Below are 26,426 nucleotides of genomic sequence, written 5' to 3' on the forward strand. Positions count from 1 at the left end.
TCCCGAATAAATTGATTCATCGTGATTTACAAAATATGGAAGATGTTTCGATAAATTTAACTCGTACAGATATGAAATTATTTACGCGTTCTATACATAACATAAAAATAAAGCATTTTCCAAATTTACATCAATCGAACTTGCAATTGAACGGTTAAATAAAATGTAAAATTAAATTAAATATAAGTGAGAACAATTTTTTTTTATGAGTGATGACAAAACTATAATTGTGTGCAAAAACAATTTAGAGACAATATCCAACGCAGAACATGTTCTTTGAGATTACTCATGTTCCAAAACATTTTATGCATTTACATACATTTCATATTTACCAAAATAGCTATGTTAAGCGGTAGGTATGTTAGATAAAGTATATTTACAAATTACAAACAAGCCACTTTGAGTAAATGTTTTCCGAGTTAATTTCGAAAAAGCCGTTCATAATATTGTATTAAAAAGTATCAAATGTGCTTTAGTTTGTTGTAATTCCTATCTTGGACAAAGTTATATCGATATATCCAACAAAATAAACCACTTTTAAATAAATACGTAAACGAATCATCCGAAATTTGTACATAGCTTAAGTGATTTTTCAGTTTAAGTTATTACCATTTGATGAATTTTTGGACGACTTTACTGATTTGCTATCAAGTGGTACCTACAACCATGTTTAACAAAATCACAGATTATATTCTGAAAAATTACATTTTGTCTGATTCTGATTTTTTCTCTAGCTCTGTGGACAAATACACCAAGTAATTATCCAATGACAGCAAATGGCTTGGAAATATTTCATCGTCATTATAATAGACAATTTTACTCGCTAAATCCAAAAATGTACCTAGTTATCTAATCAACATTAGACTTAACTTTCAATAAAGAGAAATATAATCAATGTTCTGCTAAAAAACACCATGGATAAATTTAATTATTTAAAATATTTTAGACAATTATGTGACAAATCCATAAATCAATTGGAATATTTAAAACAAATCGGTAAAAAATATTATAACAACAAATAAGTTGGATTAACGACGAAGAAGCAATTACATTAAATTTAATAAAATTTAAACGATAATTGAGAGTAATTTAGCTGTATATTAATGCGCAAACGGGTCGCAAAAAAAAGGTAGATGTACGCAAACAGGTATTGCCTATTGCAAGTCGTGATTGTGTACGCATTAACTTCCAATAGTATCTTGTCAAAATCGCGGAAAATTACAGCGACAGTCATAATAGCAATACCAAAATATCGAAAATAAAATCAGCGAACGTATTTTATAGTAAGGATGGGCAAAATTGTTTAAACATTTATGTTCGATGTATTGATACATTGATTTTTAAAAATTGATGTGTTCGAAGTATCGGTGAAAAACCATCAATGTTTAAGAACATCGAAGTTTAAAAACATAAAAATGTTTTCCCTCTAGAGCTGCCATCTGTTGCACACTTTATTATCTGTACAGTGTACAATTTATTGATTAAATAATAAATTTAAGAGTTAAAATACTATTGTTTAACTTATATTTTTTATAAACGTATTAAATACTTATAATCAGGTCTCGTAAGTTCATGCATTTACATGTTTTCTTTGCTACATCAGAAAATATACTAATTGAGATAAAAATCCGTTTCATAGCAATGGTAATAAAAATCTAAAGTTTAATAGAGTATGTTTTTGCATGTTTTGTGTGCATTATTTGGCATATAGTTGATTTTTTTTTTTTTGTTATTAGATTATATTAATTTATGAAAATTCAGCAAAATCTTTTTTTGTGGAAGTCAAAAAAAAATTTAGATCAATAAATGTTTGAATTCATTCTTATTTACTTTTCTTAACTTGTTTATAAAATCTTAATATTTTATCAATATTTTTAACTTTTAATGACATTAAATTTTATAAGTTAAAAGCAGTACCATGAAAACAGTGTTATTGCGCACTACTACTATTATCCTCTTATTGACGTGTCCATTGCAATCTATTTTCGTCACAACGTGTGTTCGTTAATTATAATTTTAATAAAATGTAATCGAAGAAAAAATATAACCTTTAAAAATATAAATGGATAGTTCTTATTATTTTAAAAAATCCTTAAACTTTTTTTTTCGTGCATAGTTAAGTATTTTTAATGCATATTTGATCAAATGTTAGTACATTATTACATGCTTATTTATGCGTTTTTTAGTGCATGAACTTCCGAGCTCTGATTATAACTGTATAGTATATACTTTACAACAATTTTTGTATACTGCATACTCAAATAATACAAACGAAAAAAAAATTCGAACTTTTCGAATATAAACATCGATGTTTAATTGATTAATCGAAAACAAATCATCGATGTTAAAACATCGATATATTGACCCAAAACATGGATGTTTTTTGCCCTCCCTATTTTATAGCAATTATAAATATAGCGTAAAAACTTCAATAATACACAATTATAGCTGTACAATAATTATTACAAATCACAATTTATTATTTATTAATACAATTTATTAAGAGTATTTATTATTATTAGTATTTATTTTAAGAGTAAAAAATAGAAAAATCGATTTATCAGTTTAATATTTGAAACATAATAATAATTAATAGCAAGAATAATTGAATTAATAATACAATAATAGAAATTTAGGTATTAATGAATAATTATGTTATAATAATTATAATAATTATGTTTGCAAATTGAAATTATAGGCTACGTCTTTTAACACGTTCACGGCCACCCCATAATTTGAAAAGTCTTATAAAAAAACCACAACATAAAATTCATAAAATTCCATAGATATTTTATAATTCCATAGATTTTATATAATCTATAGATTGTATATATTACCAAAGATAATACATAATTCCATAGATTGTATATAATACCACAGATACTATATAATCTATAGAATATAATATAATACAATCTATGGATTAAATATTATCTATGAAATTATATACAATCTATAGAATTATGCATTATCTTTGAAATTATATACAATCTATGGAATTTTATAAGATCTATGAATTATATTATATCTATGGTATTATATACAATCTATGGGTTATATAATATCCACATATATATTTTTAAAAACTTTTCCTTGTCTATAAGGCCACACTATTGGTTGTCAAATAAGTGTTTTTTATTCTAGATAATCTTCTTTGCTTGAGCAAATCTATTAATTTTACTACGGCCGTTCTCTGTTATTTTACTTCCCAGGTTATTGAATTATTGTACTTTTTTTATATATATATATATGTTATCTATTGTTATGTTGAGCTGGATAGGATTTGTTTTGTTACTTTTGTCTTTTTTTTTTTATTTAATCACATTCCATAACTATCTCATAAAATTGTATTTGAATTAATTAGAATGTTCTGCAGGTCTTCCCCAGTTTCTGCACAAAACGCATGTTCGTCGACAAATCTCAGTGTGTTTATAGTTCTATTCTAACTCCTTGTGTTATTTTAATTCTTAATTCTTTCGTCATTTCTTTTATATATAAATTAAATAGCATTTATAGTAGATTGCAGTCTTGTCTTACATCCTTTTTAATTTGAGCTTCTTCTTTTTCCTTACCTGTGCGTATGAGTACAATTTGTTTTTTCTATAAGTTATAGATACATCTTCTATTATATTTTATATACATTTTTCTTGGATATTGAATAGTTGATTCCACAGCATGTTATCAAATGCCTTCTCTAGATTCACAAAAACGATAAATGTGTTTTTATTCCTTCTGAGTTGATTTTCCAATAGTACTCTTAGTGTTATTTTCGTCTTTCATAAGTTCTATTATGTGTTTTAAAAGAAAAATGTATTTATACAATTATACACAAGTAAATTTCACACGCACGTAACACACTGAAATAATATTAGGTATACAACACATTTAATATAATTTACATAGTATAAATAATATAATAATATAATATAAGTTACATAATGTTACACTTGATACGACCATGTTTCACATATCTCACCAGACTTCACCCATCACTCTCACTTTGTCAGTGTTGTATAATATTGAGATTAATATCAATCACTCCGTTTTCTGTTCCCTATTAATTATATCTGACATGTTTTTATTTATTAAAAGATTATTCTTTAACTGCCCCAAAAATTTGTAACTGCAATACGATTTCGCTCCATAAAATATAAATTTAGTTTTTTTTGACAAATTTCAAATATACTTGATACTTAAAAATATTAAAACAAAGCATAATAAACAAAGTAAATACTTAATAAAATCATTAGCTTATTATAATTTACAATAAAATTTACTATACAGTTGGGGAGTAAAATTGTAAAAAAGGCAACATTTATATTTCAAGGAGCGCAATCTTAATGCATATTTTAAAATTAAAATAGTCATAATCGTTTTGCAGTGATCTCATACAGTGTTCTCAACATGGCAACAAAGAACATGCTGAATAACAAGCTATTTATCAATGTGTTTTGAAATAGGTGTGACATTATACACAAATTGTAGGAAGTATGCATTCACACAGTTCCATCTTTACCCTATGGGTACATACAAAAAAAAAACATTGTAAAAACACTAGCAATTTTATTTCACTCAGATTCTAAAAAAAATCTCGTCGATGACATTTCGGGGAGAGAGGGTCCGGACCTCATGGACCACCTCTTTGGCTATGTTTCTGTCATAGAACACATGACCAGGACCACCATCTGGTTGGGGTCCCCAAATAATAGAAATTACAACTTCAAATATAACTTATTAATACGATTATCTATAAAAAAAATAATTCTAAATACTAAAAAAAAAATGTTTAGCAATCTTAAATAAATAATGAATACTTTATTTTGTGCAATTACATAAGGTATATTGTATTTCTTATTCCATTATTTAAACAAATTTTTTTTTTAAAAAACTAATAACCATATCATTCAGTTACACAAAAACCATCATACAAAACAAATGTTTGATATTTTTATTCAACTTTCTTTAGTTCACTAAAAAGGTCCCTAAACTTCAGATACCCATTGACGTCTACATTGCCTATGATGACCCTGTATACACTAAAAATAATCAAAATATGCAACTGAATTTTTTTATCATAGTAATTGAAATTTTGTTTTTTAATTTGATTTATTAAATTTTAAATGTAGACAATTTTAGTTATTTTAATTTATTTATTTTAAATTTAGTTATTTTTTGACAATTTTTTGAGCCGGGAACATAAAATTATATTATGTTCACCTCGGTTACCGATTTGCGTGCCCAATATCCTAACGACCGATTAGCAGTGTGTAATAATAGGTAATAGCTCAATCAGAAGTGTTCGGGAACACCTAGTAAAACTGTTAAGCTATGTAATAACTCCATACAATTATATTATTACTCTATATGTTCGAATTCATTTTCTTCTTCTTCTTTTCCTACAATAAAAAACATGATTATTATTAAATTTTTTTTTTTACCTATAGAGCGAAATCACTTAACATTAATCATAAAAGTGAGTAAATATACTCTAAAAAACAATTAAATTACAAAAAATTTGTGTAATATGCATTTTCCTAAGAAACGACTAATTATGCAAAAAATTGTACTTCATATTTTCGTATTTCAGTCCATTATATCTTAAAACAAATTTATATATTACTCAGATTGTTGTACAGTCATTATTAAAGAATATGCAAATGCAGAATGTCCCAAGCTCTAATGACAATTAACCACGTAAAATTATTTTGCTATAGATATTCAAGTTCTTACGAAAGTATACTTGGTTGATAATAAAGTGCAACACACTTTTTACGACTTTTTTAAAAGTTATGTAGTTTCAATTGTAAATATATCCACAAGGAAAAAATGATTAAATAATCCACAGGTTTCTTATTAAATTAAAATTGTGCACGTGTATCCGCTATATTTTGTTTAATTTTAATGTTAAGCGTACATATTATATATGAACGTATAAACTCCTTTTGCAGAATGTTCTATCACTTGGAAGGTCTATCTCTGATATTTTCATATGTGTTTTTAAATTATTTTATCGTATTATCTTACTGTGCAATAGTACAAATTGTTAATTTTCTAAAAATTAAAAATTTAAAAAATACGTACGTAAAAAATAAGCATTATTAAATTCTAATTATTGTTAGAATTCTTCAATCGCATGAATATGTGCTGCTATCTGCTTACGTCGATTGCAGTTAATATGTGAATCTGCCATGGTAAATTATAATTCATTATTGTAAATAACTATAGATATTTCTCTTATTCCTCTCCTGATCGTGATTATGGTAAAAGGTAATAAGTACGAGTTTTAATTATGTATTCAAAATTACTATAAATATAAGTAATAACAGCAAAAACTATTTAAACGACCTGTTTACTTTTCGGAGGCAAAAGAATAAAATAATTTACAACAACGATGTACTTTAAAACAAAATGAGAACTCAATATTCGTAAATGTTCTGACTTTCTAAATATTAATTACTCCAGCCCCTACGTTTGCGCGTGTCATCGACCACTTCGCAGTAAATTCGATTAGACTATCTAACGCGTCTCGGGCTCAGGCACCGATGATGCCCGTACGTAGATAGCTTAACTGATGTTAATTTTGTCAAAGTTTCACCAGTTTTACTATTATAGTGCTTCTACGTTTATCAGAAACCTTTATCTTTGACAGTGGACCTGCTTCATTGGCAATCTTTTAATTAAAAAAAAACGTTTTGTTAAAACTACCTAAAATTTAATCAGTGTTGTCGTGGTGTCTCACTTGAATTAATTATTATATTGAAATAATCATCGATTTTCATCAGTTGGGGACTACTGTGTTTATTTAAATTTAATTTCTATATGATTCAAGTAGAAAATTGGTTTTGGCACATTTGCGCAGTACATTTGTATTTTTAGTTCACCAACGCACAACACACTTGCACTTATTAAAATATTCATAAGCAATTGATTAAAAACAGAATAACAAATTTATTCGTGTGATTCAGTAATGGATTTTTCTGCGTACATGGTAGACCAAATGCAATGCGTCAAATGAATCATTGTGATAATCATAATATGTACACGTACCTAGTATCACAGTCATTTGGGACGTGCAGTTTTAGATAATGCATACATTAGTCAACCGCAAACACTGAAAAAATAAATAATTAAAAAATTACACACAAGTCATATGTACGTATATACATCAGTTTCAGAATTCGAGCGAAACGCACAAACTTATTGGTTTTGCAACGATGTAGATGGATATCCCTGTATGTGTTTATTTTATATTATTTTTTTTTTTTTTATTAATTTTATAAATGTGACCACATATTTGGATAGGAAAATCTCTGCGATACATAGTGAAATATTGCAGCCCATATTATTCGAATGGGAAGTGACCCAGTTTACATTTATTTTTTTTATATATTCTTGTTTTTTATTTGATTTCTTTTTTTCGCAAAACAATATATCTGACCGTTTGTTTTGAACATCTATAATAATTATATACGTTAACGTCATCATCATCGTAACTACACTACATGTCTACTCCGTTGCCGACGTGATCATTAAAATAAACAACAACATGGTTTTGTAATTAAATTTGATGTTATTTTTAGTTTGATGTTTTCGATTTCAAAAAGGGTCACGAACATCCTGCATTATCTTTTAATACAATAATTAGCATTAGCATGAGAATTCTGTTCGGATTACGTGGCCTGTACCATACCCAGGAACATTATACATGTACATAGAGTTCAACACTTTTAATTATTTTTTAGTGTTTTTTAACTTTATAAAAGTTAAAAAACACGTTCTTCGTGGCATCCATTGGCAGTCCGTGACCATAGTTACATTGAACGTAATTAATTTGTTTAACGCTTCGAAATAAATCAAAATCAAAATAAATGTATTTGATCTCAAGTCGGTAAAAGTTAATAAAATTTACCGAACAAACGCTCACGAGCGAATAATTCAATTTCCGAATGATTCGGTATTCATCCAGGAATCATGTAACACCAGCTGCAAGTTGTTGAATTCGATTAACTTACGATTACCTTTTCTACGTACGCCAATTAGCTCGATTACATTATCGTTGGTAGGTTTTACATGATTTCGGAAAATAAAATCAGTTAGGTTCGGCTTTTCATTTATCCAGTTATTCGCTAAATACGTATCCGTCGGATAAAATTATCTGGCGGATAATCTTTCAAATAAAGTGATTTCGATTTTTCAATGTAATTTTATTCTCAAGCTATCTGACGGATAAAGTTGTCGGCAGGAAAATTATAAAGTAATTACTGTACATTATGGAACAAGTTACACACATCTATTTGATTATGATTGGTCAATGATGAAATTGATAAGGAATCGTTCGGTGATATTGACACAGTATTATTTATTTTAATACTGTATGTAATTACTAATCAATAATTATTAATTTTGTTGCGTGTTGACTCTCGCTCGATATAAGTTATATTCGCTTCTTTTTCAACATGTCTCAAAAAAACATATCCAAAAAACAAAGATCAACAAATTTCACATTTTATGAAAAATAACTTTTATTGAAAAATGCTCTACAAATGTGTCACGTATCAGAAAATAAAGTGTTAACTAATAAATTACGAACATCTTTTCCAAATCTGAATCTCATCCTAAAGTCATGATCATCCCACGCCAGCATATGATTTATTCCGTGTACAGAGTACAGACGACGTCAATAGTTCAAATATTTAATTGTTTCATAATCATCATCCTCTTCAAATAAATCCATGTATATTGAAATTGAAATTGTGTATATACACATATATATCTAACGCACCATGAGTCGCATCATTGTATGTAAAACATGTGGTCACACACAGTCTTTTTGACTGTTCACTAATACCTCATATTTTTATTAACATTTTACATACAAATGCATTTATTAATGATTTATAAAAATTGTACTTCATTTATTTATTATTTTTTACAATAAAAGTTGGTATTGCTAGAACTATTATACTTAAGATTAAAGTGAAAATAAATTAAAATTAATTTGATTGAAAGAATATGTTTGAATGCAATACAATTTTAATATTCTGATAAAACTAAACGAAAATATTGCAGCTTTCGAAGATAAAAGAGGTAGGTGACTGGATATATTGTTTTTGTTAGTTTTTTCAATTAAAATTGGATACCGGCGAAAATAATACGTAACAAAATTGATACTGAGTTTAGTCACACGCGGTCTTTTTGACTGGTTACGGATTTAAAAATAGCTATAAATTAGACAAACAATAACTGACCGTTCTAAATAATTTTAAAAATAGGTTAACGTGTACATTAAAGGTAAGAAAATGCACGAATAAAGTAAATCACTCACAATGACTTATTAGTAAAATAATAAACTCACGGTCTTTTAGACCGTGATGCGACTCATGGCGAGTTAAATATTTAAATTAATATGATAAATTATGATAACTAACCTTTTTTATGTTATCAGCTGTTAATTATCCGTCGAATAAGATTTATTTGGTACAAAAAGTAACGGATAACTTATCCGTAACAATATCCATCGAATAAGGTCTATCCCGACATTGAAAAACTGAAATTTGTCAACTTTTTCTTAAATGTGATTGAAAAACCGGGCCTTAGTTCACTTTTGTAATACTATGCGCATACGGTATATGGTCCTTGAAATGGTATGCTAAAGACATGTGTTCTGAACTTTTGTTGTTCATTTTCACGTTTCCGTCATTCAGAAATATTCCATGCCTTTAAGGATTTACACATCAATTTTTATGAATTTTGCACTATTTTTTATTTAATTGTATTCCTTCGTCAATCTATTTTGGTTTATTTTGGGTCAGTGGCGTCATTTGGACCGCGCAGGGTATACATTTTTGTATTTAAAATCCATTATTGTAGTAATTTGGCCCACTTTATAAATTGATTGGCCTGAATAATTATTGATAGTGGTTTGCGGTCAATATATTTTATTTTTCAATTAATATTTTTGTTTTTCTTCTTATTTAAAAAAAAAAAAACTTGAGACATTACGTTACAAAATTATCAAAATATTCCTTATCGCGATTATTCGTAAATCGTTATTATGCAACATGTGTGTAATTACGATAATTTTATTTAATTATCTATCAGCTTTTATTAACCATCAGCTGCTAGCCTATTAACAGTGATTTATATTTCATAATCCAGACACCCTGGACCCCCCAGATACGGCCTTGTGGGTGGATGTCGACAAAATGTACTTGCCTCTGAAAATTGTTGAGTTCGCCACGTCACTGACTACATTCATACACTAATAAAATGAATAAATTTATAAAAATAAATTACATTTGGATTGAAATTTTATGAACTTTTTCTTATCGACTTTACGATATTCAGTCGCATTTCTATCGCGAAATACGCTATAAAATCGTATTTTATTTCCCTTTTTGAAACCGGTCAATCGTTTGATTCTACGACTGATCTGCGCAGAAATGTTATCGCTTAAGATCGATTTTCCAAGAAATTTGTGAGTGACGCAAATTTACCTATTTGTATGCAACCACAACGGTTGATTTTTTCTTATATTTAAACACAAAGTGCTTGTTTTGCATTCCGATAAATAAATTCCATCTATTGTGTACATAATACTCGTATTTATCGTGGCTAAATTTCCACCGGTGAAAAACAAAACTAATCTTCCTCACATACCTATTTATCTCTCGTAAATGTCAGGTTTTTTTTTTTTTTTTGATGGAGAGGAATATGTTGTTACTGTAAGACGTTAATCATATTTTTCCCTTTCTAACGAACATAACTCAAAACCAAGAAAAAATCTTGTATAGATACATTCTGTTATTACACACTAAGCCTAAAATAATGTTTTTCATGTTTAAATCATATTTTATTCTTAACGCTATGACTAATGTGTAATTTATAATATATAATAAACTAGGCTTAAGGACTTCTAGCATTTATATACTTTTTTAATTATTGTTAAATACAGCAAAGGTCAAAATAAATTCGTTTCTCAGTGCCATGATATCAGATCTAAAATTTGAATGTGCATGTTTTTGCATAGTTGATAGATTTTGCAGGAGAGTGCATATTTTAAAATTGTTATGCTTGTTTTGCATATTTTGACAAATTTTTCAAATTTTATTATTATTATTATTATTAAAATTAAAAACTATATATACATATTTCAACCGATCGAAAAAAAAAAGTACTAAGAGAACTTCATACTTCCAGTAATATGCTATCTGCGACTACCTTTCATATTTCGTTATAATTTTTGTGCAAGTATAATTAATACTATAAACCTGTATTGACCGTATAATCCTCTGAATATCGACTGAATGTCGATAAAGATAATAGTAAATATAGAATAATAGATAATTTTTTTTGTGTTCAGTTCAGTGGATTATTGTCTGTTTTTGCGTCTCGCAACCACGCAACGTCGAATCATTGTTGTACGCATACATTTTGTAACATTTTGTAATGCCGAAAATACAACAGTCTACAAGTAGCCGAATACAAAGTTTTGTTTCGAAGTTTAAAGATACATTTACATCCGATGGACACGTTTTATTTTGTGTACAATGTGATCATTATATTTTTTAATGCATATAAATGCATATTATAATGCATATTTTAATGATTTTAGAAGCATATTTGCGTGCATATTTGTGTATTTTTTAGAGCTATAAGTCCCTAAGCCTAGTTATGACCATAACTTCTTCCAATTTATCCGTAGAATAAATATAATAGTAAGAAATACTTGTTTAGAAACGTCAAACTTCACAGTTAATAAAAATTAATGTACAATCTATACGTACCTATAAGTTTAAGCGCAACATGAAACAGAAATAAAATAAAAAAACCATACTCATATAAATTAAATATTGAAAGATTAAATATGAAACCTTATGTTTAGATTCTGTTAAAAGCAGTCTAGCTTAAGTTTGTGCTTAAGTAAATGGTTATGAACGGGTCCGTACCCGTTCATAATATCAATCTATGTTTGATTAAAATATATACAAAAACACCTCGAACGAAATAATTTGGTTGTTCTTCCGAAGAACTTTTTCGCGTTAAATTTTCTAGGTGTTCCGGTTATAAAAAGAAAAATTATTAAAATTTACTTAAATTCAAATCCGAACACGTCTTTAACGAAATGTAATATACGCTCATAACGGAAACAATGATTTATTTATGAAACACTTTCAAGTTCTTATTCACATTAGGAATAAGTAAGATGTAGGTTCTCATTACATCGAAACCATCGATACGGTTTAATCATTCTCCCTCATAGCTAAAAAAAAAAATAACTCAGTATAATCGAATTTCACCCGATTAGCTCAGAATTTAAAAATCAACACAAAAATAGCATACGCCATAGTTTAAGTAATCTTTTGATTCATTAAATCGTATAGTTCCGCATAAAATCATTTTCATGTGTAGGTTTGTAATATAATAATAAAGGTCAATTCGTCTAATTTTACATCATATAAAATTATTCACGTAGGTGCATAATATTTTAAAATAATAAAAACCGTTAAAAATATATTTTTTATTTTTATTAATTTGTTGTATATCGTTACTCGAATGCACGGATTAGCATTATAATCTTTTTCGACAAAGATTGTGAACAAATTCGTTACCAGTTATTTTGAGTTCTAAGTGTATTTAATGTATACAAGTAAAAACTGTCTGTATATTATTTATTTATGAAAATCATTATTTTTTTATTTCCGTAAAAATAATCATCAGATTCTATGTAATACATTTAAACGTGATTTATGGCTCGTTTTATATTAATCGCTAGACGTGGCATATGCAAATAATTAATACGATATTATTATGCATAATTAGATTTGTGTATGTTTTTGTTTTTTTTTTTCTAGTCTTTAGTACGGTTTATAAACGCCAGAGCTTGACGACTAAAAAATGTCAAACTTTATTTCGCGACTAAATGCTGAAAACTATATGCGTAAAAAAAGAAGTTTCTACACATTTTAACGATTTGTTTTATTTTTTAAGCTCATAGTGACATTCATTATATTATTATGTTTTAATAAATTACCGGAACAAAATTATATTAAACCATAATACGAACCAAAAGACCCTAAGGTCAAGTTTGATGGGTCAATCTATTTTTTTTATCGTTTTTTTTTTTTTTTTTATCGTTTTCATGAGCGTCGACCACTTTTCTTCCCGAACCACTACCACCGTACATATTTTATTCCAAGTCCTACGCGACACATTGTCGTAATATTATTCATTATTTTCGCGTAAGAATTATTATTTTTCATCAGACAATTGCTCTACGATTATTAGAAGTTCTGATCATAGAGTTTTAATGCCGTATGTCGTTTACAGTTCGGGTACACAACAATTATTGCTAAACGCGTAAATTTATATGTTATAATTTGTATTATAAATTAATACATTTTATACGACAATAACCAATCGTAATTAAACTTTCACTTTATTACTAGCATATTTGTTTCTCTTCGCCGGATCAAACGACCTTAGAAAACGCGCATAGACACATGCAAGTAGTTTATATGTAAAAGAAATTTCGACTTGACATTTAACAGCTAATCCGTAGTAGGAATAGTTCATCGACAAACCCAACCTTAATCGTACGAATTTTTCATTATAGGTACTCGCAATCAAGTGAACAAAGTAAGACGTTTGATAAAGTATGCGACACCGATTGCTTTTGATTCGCTGTACGAGTACATCAAATAAAAGTATTGCATTCTAATAAATTTAAGGTATATGGGTGTAACATGAAATTCATTTTTATGTTGTATCAAAAATATTTCTTTATTTCTTGTATAAATTCTGAAATTAATGTTTTCTAACAATTGAGAACAATTGAAACTATTATTTATTAATTTATATAAAAACATTATATTTAATTTTTAAGTAGTTTCTATGATGTTTTAATGCAATTATCTGTAGGAAATCTAAAACATCATAATACGAGTAAGTATGCGGATGTTATTGTATGGTACATTTGAAATAAATGAATTGTAAAAATGACTTTTCGATCGATTTTAAATAGTTAGAGTTGTGAGCATTAAGTACTGATTAAGAGTAATATAGATATTCAAGTACTACTAAGAAATATACAATTTTCAAAATATATAAAATATATTGATTTTTATATTCTGAGAACAACGATTTAAAATCATAATTTCACTAACGCAGAGTTTCATCTTATGTATCTTATGTATCTCTTGGGAAGCTAGAATAGTGGAAGGGGCCTAAAACCCCGGGTTGACCCACCGAAGTCAACTAAAAACCCAGTCGGTACCACGGGAGGGGGAGCCCCACCGCACGCCGGACCGGCCTAGCCGCTCCGAACCCAGTGCTCCCAAGGTTGAGGAGCCTAACTCGGCTGAAACGTGGTGGCAGTGGCACAGCGCAAGATAGTAACAAAACCACAACACCCAGTGGAAACCGCGGGTCCCAACACGGTTCTCGTGTCCTCGGTTTGAAAGGGTACGGGCGAAAGCTCGGCGCTGGTGGTCCTTACGACGACCCGGGCTCCTTGGTCATACCTTGGGGTTCGTTCGACCGCGCCTCTTGAGTAACGCCTCGTGTTAATAGAAGGTGTGCAGGCGAAAAGGCCTCGGCCACAAACCGGATCTCGTGCTAATTTTAAGACCCATTCAGTTAATATAATTTCTGAAAATTGTTTAAATATTCTTTTATTCGTTTCGGATATATAATTGATTAAAAACCTATTCTTTTGTGGAACTCGGTTCTGAAGGAAAAACATGCATCCGAAAGTCTAATAAAAGGTTATGTACCACATATGTACATAACGCTCGCGAACACTGTTGTAATAACCTACTGCGTTTTCCGTAGTATAGATACGTTTGGGCGTACGTAAAATATTAAATAGTGTTCAATATTTAATACTCCTGGAGTTCCTGTTTTAATACCGATAACTTTCTACTGTAACTGGGTCTTAAAATTTATAAATAAATATTATTTTTGAATTTCAATTTTTGTTTCAACTACAAGTAATACCATTTTAATGTGATAAAAAATGTATGTTTAACAATGTTTATATACTTGTTTCGTCGTATATTTTCATATATGCATAATAGTTATAACTTAAAACCGCGCACGTGTACTAAGTATTTTCTATGTACGTAAGTAGAAAAAGTATAAATAATTAGCATGAAATATATTTTATAGTGAATACCATCTGATTCTGAAGGAACATTTCCATAGGAATAGGATCGTGTAGGAAATAGGTAAATTGTAGGTACATTTTAAATAAGTACGTATCACGATGATGTTAACCCAGACGCAAACGTTCGCATTCGATATTTTTTATATATTAAGCTGCATGCTACCGCGACGAAGACGACTGTATCGTCGTGATAACAAATAATGTAGTGATCACAACAGTTCGCAGATAAATGAATCGAGGCACTTGCGCGTTTTAATTAAAACGTTCAGAACGACGAGTGTTCGATTCATTGTGCTCTCCTACCCGAAATGTAATTACGGTATTCAAACATCGTAGCGGAGTGTTTGCCTGCGTCTATATACTCGCGGACTAGACGATAATGTATCGTAGTGATACGAACTTTGCGTGTACAATGTAGTGTTATCAGAATCGTGGAAGAACAATATGCGAGTACAGGGCTTAAAGTGGCGAAAAAACGCCGTGAGCTGTTGATCTCAGACATACCATTTAAAGCGTTCCATGTACATTATATCTGTACAATCACTATTTAGTTATACGCAAACATGTTTGCTATTAAACATGAGTTAGCTGTAGTTTGTATAACATTGTTTATCGAAACTCTCAGGTGCTTTGTGATGTTTAATGAAGTAGAAAAAAATAATTAATTAGATTATTACGAACCTTTATAACTATAACCACAATAAAAGACTTCGAATGGCGAAGGGAAAATATTTTTATAGCATGCATTAATAATTTAAAAACTGATAATTTATTTGTAGCCAGTGGCGGATTTAGCGTTTTGGTGCCCCTAAGCTTAATTGCTCTGCTCCCCCCCTCCTTATCACTCTACTAAGAAACCAACAATATTTAGTCTAAATCCATCTCTTCAAATTTTATTCAGTTTTTTTTTATAAAAAAAAAAAAATATTAAATATTAAATTTTTAAAATAGAAAACTTCTAAAAATAAAATATGTCTATTATTTTACTTCAGATACCATTATTACCAGTACAAATAAACAATGCTTATACAGTCACATAACGAAAATATAAATAGCCACGTATGAAAATACTTATACTCGGATAGTCGGATGTTCCCAATAAGTACATAGGTACTAATAAGTTATTAATAATAACTAGTAACTAACTGTAATTAATTTATTACAAATGAAAAAATTTTAAATTGTAATAATAATTGTAATATTCTTATTATAGCCTATAGGTAAGCATCATCGGAGCCAGCTCAAGGTATAAGCGAGCTAGGCACCTCCCTAGAGCGGCACTTTAGTAGGGGTGGCACTTTCAAAATTGACTCGAAATTTTTTAGTTCTATTGGTGTTTTATAAGAAAAATATTTAAATGATTTCATTCGTGAAAACCACTTACGTATATAATAAAATAATATTCTCTAAAGTTATTATATTACTTTATATTACGTCATACGCTGGGCGTTTCAATTATTCAAAAAATATAAATAACCACACAAACACTTCCGCGATATCCGATAGTCGCGGTAGTGATGGGTTTTAAGTAATAGTAATTGAAATAATTTTTAAATCTTTTTCATATAATTTTATCCATAAATAAAAAATTAAATTTGTTTTTATGTAGACATGTCACATAAAAATGGGGGAGAGGCTAAGTTAAAATAAGAGCTCAATTTTTTTTTTTTTAGAGACGGCAAAATTTGTTTTTGCCTAGTGCACTATTTTTACTTGGGCCGGCCCTGCGCATCATACAATTTACATATTAATATATTATTATAACTTTTTAAAAAATTATTTTTATTTGTGTTTATATGACAAATATAAAAAAAAATATATTGAAATAAATATACCAAATAATTCAATAATAACAATTAATTCTATGAAAAAATAACCCGCCTTAAGCTATAAGATTTTTAGCCTGCCCCTAATCCGCTACTGTTTGTAGCTTTACCCTCCGTTTTAATTAACCACCTGAAATTCGTTCACATCCTTTTTGACTAATCGCTTTAATTATTAATAAACGGATTTTTACTTTAAATATGTAATTATAAATCGTATGATATAACAAAATCAAACATTTTTTTTTTAACTATAGTTTTACCTACACTAACCTTGTTAGCCTCTAAAGATAAACATTTATTGAGACGGCAAGCTCATTATCATTATAGATCTTAGAAAGTTTTAAGATGAAAAGTGTACGCAAAAAAAAAAAACAGTAGAAACGATGGAATTGAAAAATTAAGAAAATACGTACGTTTAAAAGTATATAAAAAAATAAATGATTTGGATATGATTTAAAACGTGAACAACGAGAGGTAATTAAGTGAATTAATTGCTCGAATTAACGCACTCTGCAATAATGGTGATATAAAAATTTAAAACCTACATATACGTAGCTAGTTATATTTGCATCATATTGAAACTGGAATTTGTACAAATGTATGTTTTCTACAACTTTTAATCGAGAGCTAATTTTAATTTTGTTTGGAATTATTTATTTTTTTAATTTTATTTTCATTTGTATTAAACTTGTACCTATAACAATAATATTTGTATGTAACAATATTAAAATACATGATTTGAATCGTAGTAACTTTTCCTGGATCAAAACAAATTAAAGGTACCTAGTAGCAACCTCAAACACTTATTCTTTAGTAACCCGATTTCTTATTTCGTCTAATCTATATTCAATAAGTATTTGAATTCCAATGAAGTAATAATATTGTTTAAAATATTATAAAGAACTTAATAATAATTATAGGAATTTATTATGGTTGATTGCCACAAAGACTAAGATCATATTTATTAAAAAACTAAAAAAATATACACAAAAATAAAAAAAAACCATCATCCTTATCACAGAATGAAAATTTTCTAACAAAATATATTTAATATAATTACTGGCTAATTGTATAGAAAATGCAATTGTATAAAATAAGCTGACCATAAACAAATAAATAAAACTATTGATAGGGAAACTATAAAATCGACTCCTCTGTTTACTTGTATAAACTCAATAATTTTGAATTCAATTGAAATATTATTTTTGTACTGACAACATTGAAACATATCACATCTGTCAAATATTGTATTTGGATTGTAAACCGAAACGCATTCAAACTAACGGAATGTATTCTTATAGAAAACCAAGTAGAAGCCACCCGACAGAAGTCCAACTTAAACGGACCATGGGCCGTTACTGTATGAATGAGATGAGAGAACGTACGGTGGACAAACAGCTCGAAGATTTCGCGAGTATATTGAGAACTACGGTGGAGCTGAAAATCGTTTATAAAAAAACCCATTTGGAAGTCAGCTACAGTATAGGATCGCATCAAGCTACGGTGAATGGAATTGACGAATACGTACGTGCTTATAAAAGCAAATTTACCAGATTGTTAAAAAATTTAATTTGTTTTGTGTAGGCATGTGTACGCCAGTGCAAACAGGAGATATTGCACAAATTAAGAGTGTATTGCAATTTTATCAATGTTTCTACAAATTCATCAAGTTTTGTACGAAAAAACGAAACCCCTGACCCGACGCGAGACGTTTACTCCGAGGTTAGTGAAACTATTATTATCCGTTTTGATACGCACGTGTATGTAATATCAACGGCATTATATTCTATATGTAATCGTATAATACATTTGCATAGATCGCATTGTGCAAACAGAAAACGACTCAAAAGTCTGTAAACGAATTGAAAAATAAAGTGGTATTGATAGACCCAGAAATGAATAGTTCTAGTGTGCTGAATGAATTTGCAGATACTGATGATTCACCGTTAATCATGAAACTTCGCTATCTTGAAACAGAACTGGACACGATCTACGAATTCGGATCGTGCAGTGCTTGGGCCAGAGATACAACAGAATCGGTATGTGTACATTATTCATTCGCTTAAAATTCGACTATTCTATATGCTCATTATAATTTTTCAGACGTGTATACAACAGTGCAAAATGAAATTGTTGCATAAATTAAGAGTGTCAGCAAACACTACGAGAACATCAGCAAATGACCTGACTGCCGGTCAGTCAAATAAAAGAACTATGTTTAGTAAACCAGAGGTAATTAAAATCCACCACGAATGTTACGGTTATGTTTTAAACATTTGATATTTGACGGAAATACTATAAAATAAATATCATTATGACGTATAACATTATAAATTGAATAAATAATGACAATTTTACTCGATTTACACAACGTCATGATGGTAATAATAATCGTTGGAACGAATTGAAAACACAGTTTTAATTTCATTCGCAGAACTACATCGATAGAATTTGTGCTGTGATGAATAAACTGACGCGGCAAAATTTTCCCGAGAGCACAGAGCTGTTTCTCGATATCCTCGTGGAAACCAATAACGCGAATAAATACTATCTGGGACTCGTCACAGATTTCATAGTGCAAAAGGTATCATTGTTACCGGGATAAACATTTTCCTATCACAGTTGTAATAATACTTATAACAACAATGACTGTTTTCGCAGGCAATCTACCAGCCAGACCACAGCCCCATGTACGCGAAATTGTGTTCCGATGCGAACAAAAGGGCGCTAGAGGACTTCGGGAAAAGTCGTTTTGGATTCTCGAGCGTATTCAAATACGAATTGATAAAATCGTGTAACAGCGTGTTGAAAGGAGCTGGACTTTTGCTCCAGACAAAACCACATGAGCCATGCTCGCGGGCGGACCAGCACCCCGATGTCCGTAACGAATCCGCGTCGGAAGCATTCGACATAGAAGCTCGCATTCGTACGCTTGGAACTTGCAGGTAACGTTCCGTTAAAGAAACACGGTACTTTTTAACACCTGCGTAGATGGAACATTCTAATTTGCGGTGCGCAACTTTTCGCAGGTTCATGGGAGAACTTTTCATGGAGAACGGCTTCCAGATGATGAAAATAATACTGAACACCGTGAACGCGTTCATGCAAGCAAATGACTCGCATTCATTGGAATGCCTCTGCGTGATGCTCTCGATAATCGGGCCGAGATTCGAAAAAGTAAGTAACACTCGTCAAAATAGTATTGATTTATTATTTACTTTGGCTCGTAAATAAACGATGGTGCATTCGATCGAAAACCTATTACACTCCGTTTCTACACTCGCGGCTATTGTTTTTAGTTAACGGAAATCTCGGAAACTCAATATTACGCGAGACAAGTGTACGAGCGACTCGACAACTACGCGATATCCCAGAACACCTTCTTGCCTTGGCGAACAACTCTTATGATCAACCAACTCCTCAGTTTACGAAATTTATATTGGATGGACGGGCAGCCGGAGTTGCCGAGAAACGTTTTTATGGAAGATCCGAGCCCGTTCGCTTCGTACGACGGCGAAAGGATGTCGGAATATCGTGGAAATCGTTAGAATTCGGGGCGAAACCAAGCGATTCCTCTTCCGGGGTCTCGAAAATAAATACTACGATTATGAGAAGTCAACGACTGGTTCGTCACCGTAAATAGACATTCCCCGATATAAATTCTACACCAGGTACGTATTTTTCGCATGTTTCGTTATTAATTCGCATTTTTTCTTAGATATATTTAGATCGTTCACCGTAATGATTTGACGGTGGACAGACCTAACGTTTACGTGGGACTATGAAGAGAACATAATTCCGTTCGTTTCGTTTGCTATCTTCAAAACGGTCCGGCATACATAAATTATTGGTATAGAAACAATGTAATCTAATCGGAAGATAGTAAACTGCGGCAAAATTAACCTTTTTCTAAAAGTCGATATGTAAACTGCGGCAAATAACAAATTTAAATTATACAATCTGCGACAAAACCGATAAGATACATTATATAAGCTGTGGCGATTTATTATATATACCAGGGGTGGCCAACATGACTATGTACACAAGCCACATGTATTAATAAGATTATATTAACAGTCAAATTATCTAATCGGTACTTTTATACTACAAAAGTAATTAAGAAAGCTAACAGTCGATAAACATATATATACATATAAATAATTAAGTCAAAATATCGTTAAAATTTGACTATTGATCATCTCACAGAATTACTAAGAACTACTCTTACATCAATTCAACCAGATCTTAAGAAGCTTACTAAAAAAGTAGAAATGAAAAAAATACTACGCAAACAAATTTAACTTAATGTTTAATTTTTTAATTTATTATTCATATAAATTAATTTTTTTTTATGTTTATTAATCTGTACACTATATCCTTATATCTATGCAATAACATTTTTTTTTTTTTTATAAATGTATGCAAAAAAATTAAAATATTTTGGTTTTTGTAAATAAGACCGCGAGCCGCATACGATTATGACGAGGGCCGCATGTGGTCGCGGGCCGCAATTTGGCCATCCCTGATATATACTATATATACATATCGTTTCGATAACCTATATACACGTTTATCGTTTAATTATAAATAATGTGTTATGACAGCTATTAGTCTTGAGATATAAGGCTTAAAAATAAATAAAAACAAATTTTTAAAATTGAAAAATATTATTATTAAAAATTATTTTAAGAGACCTTTTGTCGTTTATTTTTAAAACATACTTTTTCAAAAATTCTTATCTTGAAATTCATCTCCTTTCGTTTGTCGCTGTTCGTTAATAAATTTGATTTTTGCGTTGTCGCTTTATTTCTTTTTTGTATTATCCCTTCTTCAGCACTTTTGATTTTTATATATGTGTCAACTTATACATAACTATAGTACGGGCACTGAGAGAGTGCTACTAGGCGGCGACCAAAACTCGTCCGCTACCGCGCATTCCCACCACTAAACCTGCTAAAACGCTGGCCGCCGTTAACGTGCGCCGCCGCCACAGTCACTGCCGCGCTGCCAGCAGAGTATAAAGCCGGTGCTACACGATGCGTCAAACGTTGGCTCCAACATTGGCGTGCAAACGTTGACTGAACATTGGAACCAATGTTTGACGGAAGGATGCAGCTACACGTTGTGTAACCAACGTTGGATCAAGTGTCATGTGAATGTTGGATGTAGTATACTCCCTACAATGTATCTGTGTAGTGTGTATGAAGATTATAACCTATGAACATATTCAGACTTTAAGTTAAAACTTCAAAAAGTTAAATAGAAAATATATGGATGACGTGGTTGCAGCTGCTGCTATTGTAATTGTGCTATCTTGTAGTCAATTATTATTAAAAGCGAAAAAACAGAAAAAAAGACGTGTAAGGAGATGATGGATTATAATACTTAAATGTAATACTTACCAGTTACTTAAAAAAGTAAAGGTTTGTAAAAACTAAAAAAAACATAACTACATAAAATATAGTTACTTCACATGGTCACGACATCAATTCAAGACTGGTCACAGCAGGACTACACATGTCGCACCGTTTAGCCGTATACCTAGCGCTGGTTGCAACTTGCTTCCAACGTTGGATATTCCTTTGAAGCGACTTTCGGTGGGAATCGTTCCAACGCCAACGTTGGACCCAAACATTTGTCACCGGACATATGCATTACGGCTACACGGTGTGGCGAATGATCGTGTGGCCAACGTTTGAAGGTATTGGACGCATCGTGTAGCACCGGTTTAAGCCACCGGCCGTTGCGTGTTAAGAAAGGGAATTCACGGTGGCAAAACCACGGAGCTCAATAATTTATATGCGCGAAAGAGTAGCGCTCTCTCAGTGGCCGTACTATAGTATTATCAAAAGTAAAGGAACCGATATTACCGATATGCTTCGTTGAAACTTAAAATTACATTTGGATTTACCTTACCACTTTATACACAAGACGCAATATTTCATAATTAATTAAACGATATACGCACATAGGTACACATATGTACTTATATATGATTTAGACACTATAATAAATAGTACATATAAAAGTTATGTATATAAAATACATTTCTGCAGTTTGTATAATGCATCTTATCAGTTTTATCGCAGATTATAAAATCTAAATTTTTTTTTTTTTTGCCTCAGTTTACATATCGACTTTTAAAAAAAGGTTAATTTTGCATCAGTTTACATACAGCCATCTAATCAACAATGATGTCGTGAAACTACTTACTGAATACTGCGAGTACAAGTCACTGTCTTAACTTTTACGATTTTATTAGTTGTTTAGAAATAGTGTTATATTATAATTTAAAATGTAATTTATAATTGAACGAACAAAATATACAATTATATTACGCTAGCTTGAAGGTAAATGGTTATTACATAAGTTATTGAATTTGCAAGTTATTTTTAAAAATATTCATTGTGATTAAATAAAACATCAGATCACCGAAATATTGAATACCACAGTGTTAAATATATTGATCTTGAGAATAACCAGGTTTTAATAATGCTATATCATCAACTTTTTAATGTGTAGTATATCAAAAATGATATTATCCTAGTTTAACCATTTATTTTTATTTTAAATTCTTTGATTTATTTGATTTACAATATCAATTTATAATATATAATAATAAAACAATAATAACTAACGATAAGCTATTCTTCTGAACAAGTAACAGTAAACACATCAATGATAAGTGAGAATAGGAACTGAAACAAACACTATTTATGATAATATTATATTATATACCACACGGATATACCACGAATTATACCGATTAGCGAATAATGATGGGAATAATCGAATGATTAGAACTCCACAACAAAATAATCGAATTTTCACTTGAATGATAAAATATTCGACCAGTTTTTTTAACCCACTACCTATACTACTGACTAGTGAATACTTTATAGTCATTAGTTTTACGAGTATAAGTATAGTCATTGATATAGTGTATTGTGTATACCAATAATATAATATAATTAGTTAACATCAGTGGCACCGAAGTTAATTTTTAGAAGTATTGCAAAGCATACCTGCAAAGCAAGATCCACTCACCTACACACAGTAGGTTGAGCAACGGCCCTCAATTTTTTTCTATAATTTTAATAACTTCCAGCAAGTAAATTTTTAATGATTAGCGTTTAGGTTTATCATAATGTTAGGTATGATGATGAATAAAATAATTTATAACTTTCATAAATTAAAATAATGTTAGCCAATATGTTTCGCATGCTTACCACACCCACCCCTAACAGGTATTGCAACTGCAATACCTGGATACAGGGATCGGCGCCAACGTGTAACATTCAGTTAAAGTAGTATTAACTACTTTTTTATAATTTTTCGAATATATCATCAGGAATTATCTATTTTATGTATCTAGGTAGAGAATTAAAAATGTAAAACGGAACAAATATTTAATTATAAAATATAAAATAATCATAAAATAAAATGAATACCATAAATATATAGTTTACGCCATACGAGTGAGAAAAATGAGATAAGAAAAGTATTCAATTATTTGTATCATACGAACAATTTTATTTTAATAATTATTTCATTCGATTAATTTGTTCGAATGATTTTATTCGATTATTTTATCATTCGAATGATTATTTCATTCGATTATTCCCTAACTATTGACTGATATAGTTATATTAATTATAATTTATGTCTTATAATATGATGCAATGAATTTATGACTACACTAACTGCGAGTAGTGAAAATTTTGATGTACGTTATAACTTGCATTGTTTTTAATTTTTATCTATATTCATCTATTGTAAACATATACCTAATCGCAGTCTTGTAAAGAATACTTTTATTTTGTATTCAGAATACGTATACGAAGAAATGGATAAAAATGTAATTACAATACGTATTCGAATACTTTAAAAAAAATGTATTCAGAATATATATTCAAATACTCAGTGCTCGACTTGGTAAAATTAAAAAAGGGAGACTCTATTTACTTTAAAAAAAAGAACGTCCCCAAAACTGGCTGAGTGTTATGATTATAACATAATAATAGTAGAAGGACACTAACATTTCTGAAAATTAGTTGGGGTATTCCGTCCCCCTGCGCCCCCCCTTAAGTCAAGTACTGCAAATACTTAAAAAAGTAACTATTATTTTTTTTTTGCCAATTCATGTTAATTTTGAAATAATTTGGAAGTTAATGTTTGATGGCAAATTTTACTATATAATGTATAAAGTTAACGAATCAAATAAATACCAAATACTAAACCTATTACATAATATATATCAGTTAATATTTAATACACCAAATATTCAAATATTGTTATTATTGAATTTTGGATACCAATTGTATTAAAAAATGCATGTTTTCATTTAAATTCCCTTTGATTTTAATATTTTTATTAATAAAATAGTAGAATACACCACACATTATATTAAGAAAATAAAAATGCTTTTATAAAATCAAAAAACACTTCCTTTATAATAGTTTATGAAACAAATAATTTATTATTTAACATATTATACTAAACAAATGATAAACTTAATAATTAGTTAATCATAGTTTTAAATATACAAATAGTTTTATTAGTTATACAAATAAATTTTTGTTACATTTAAATAACATCACTTTTTCAAAATTTTGGTCGCTCATATGACCATGTTTTTTTGTTAACACTGCACTCCCAACATTGTAAACCCTTTCTACCAAGGCACTACTTAGAAGAGGAGTGTTATATTTTATGAAAACACTTTTAATTGATAGCGTTCCGTTTTATGATAAAAATAATATATTCAGACTTTTTGATAAGTATGTAGATATTTCATTTTCGATGGGTATATTTATTGAATTTTTATTTGACCATGGGAAAAAATTATTTTCACTGATCTTATAGTCTTCATCACATTCAGTAGTTTCACTCAGTGGCGAATTAACCATTAGGCTCGTGAGGCTCGAGCCTAGGGCGGCAATTTGTAAGGGGTGACAAATTTTTTATGTATTATTTTTTTTTACTCTCAAACAAAAATTAAAAAAAAAATAATGACATTCAAAAACTCATTAATTTTGGTATCAGAAAACTCGAAATTTAATAATTCATATCTCTGGAGGGAGCCTATTCTTGAAACGTTGATTTGCGTGAACGACCGTGGCAGTTCGAAAACACGTAATGACTAACCGCCGGATGAGAAATTATTGGCTACTTGTTTTTAGTTATAACTTGCATTATTATGAGTTTTTCTCACTAATAAGACGACTGAGAATATTAAATATTGATATATAAACTGATTGACGATAATATTGTTGGCGAGTTCGCGAGTAAATATAAATCAATTTATCGGTGAAAATTTTTGATTATTCGACGAAAAGATATGATTATTTTCAACCCATATCATACAATATACGTATATACTAATTGGCACAGTGACGGTCGTAATCATAATGATATTATTTGGGTTTATTATT

General features: G+C 29.6%; 1 protein-coding gene across 1 annotated transcript; it reads left to right on the forward strand.

The window, feature by feature from the left end:
• The first annotated feature begins 18,143 nt into the window (after positions 1 to 18,143).
• LOC112691972 lies at positions 18,144 to 20,917 on the forward strand. The gene is made up of 2 exons (XM_025566455.1): positions 18,144 to 19,937; positions 20,022 to 20,917. Exons 1-2 carry the CDS (start codon positions 19,681 to 19,683, stop codon positions 20,224 to 20,226), a joined length of 462 nt encoding a protein of 153 aa, XP_025422240.1. The 5' UTR covers positions 18,144 to 19,680; the 3' UTR covers positions 20,227 to 20,917.
• The last annotated feature ends 5,509 nt before the right edge of the window (positions 20,918 to 26,426 follow it).

Source organism: Sipha flava, unplaced genomic scaffold, assembly GCF_003268045.1.
Source record: "Sipha flava isolate LNK unplaced genomic scaffold, YSA_version1 68_pilon_pilon, whole genome shotgun sequence".
Classification (NCBI taxonomy): Eukaryota; Metazoa; Arthropoda; class Insecta; order Hemiptera; family Aphididae; genus Sipha; species Sipha flava.

Bases quoted from the DNA above. Each gene is read 5' to 3' on its own strand.
- LOC112691972 (XM_025566455.1), top strand. From the start codon at position 19,681: ATGTACGCGAAATTGTGTTCCGATGCGAACAAAAGGGCGCTAGAGGAC. The intron at 19,938-20,021 runs GTAACGTTCCGT...AACTTTTCGCAG, and splicing joins CGTACGCTTGGAACTTGCAG to GTTCATGGGAGAACTTTTCA.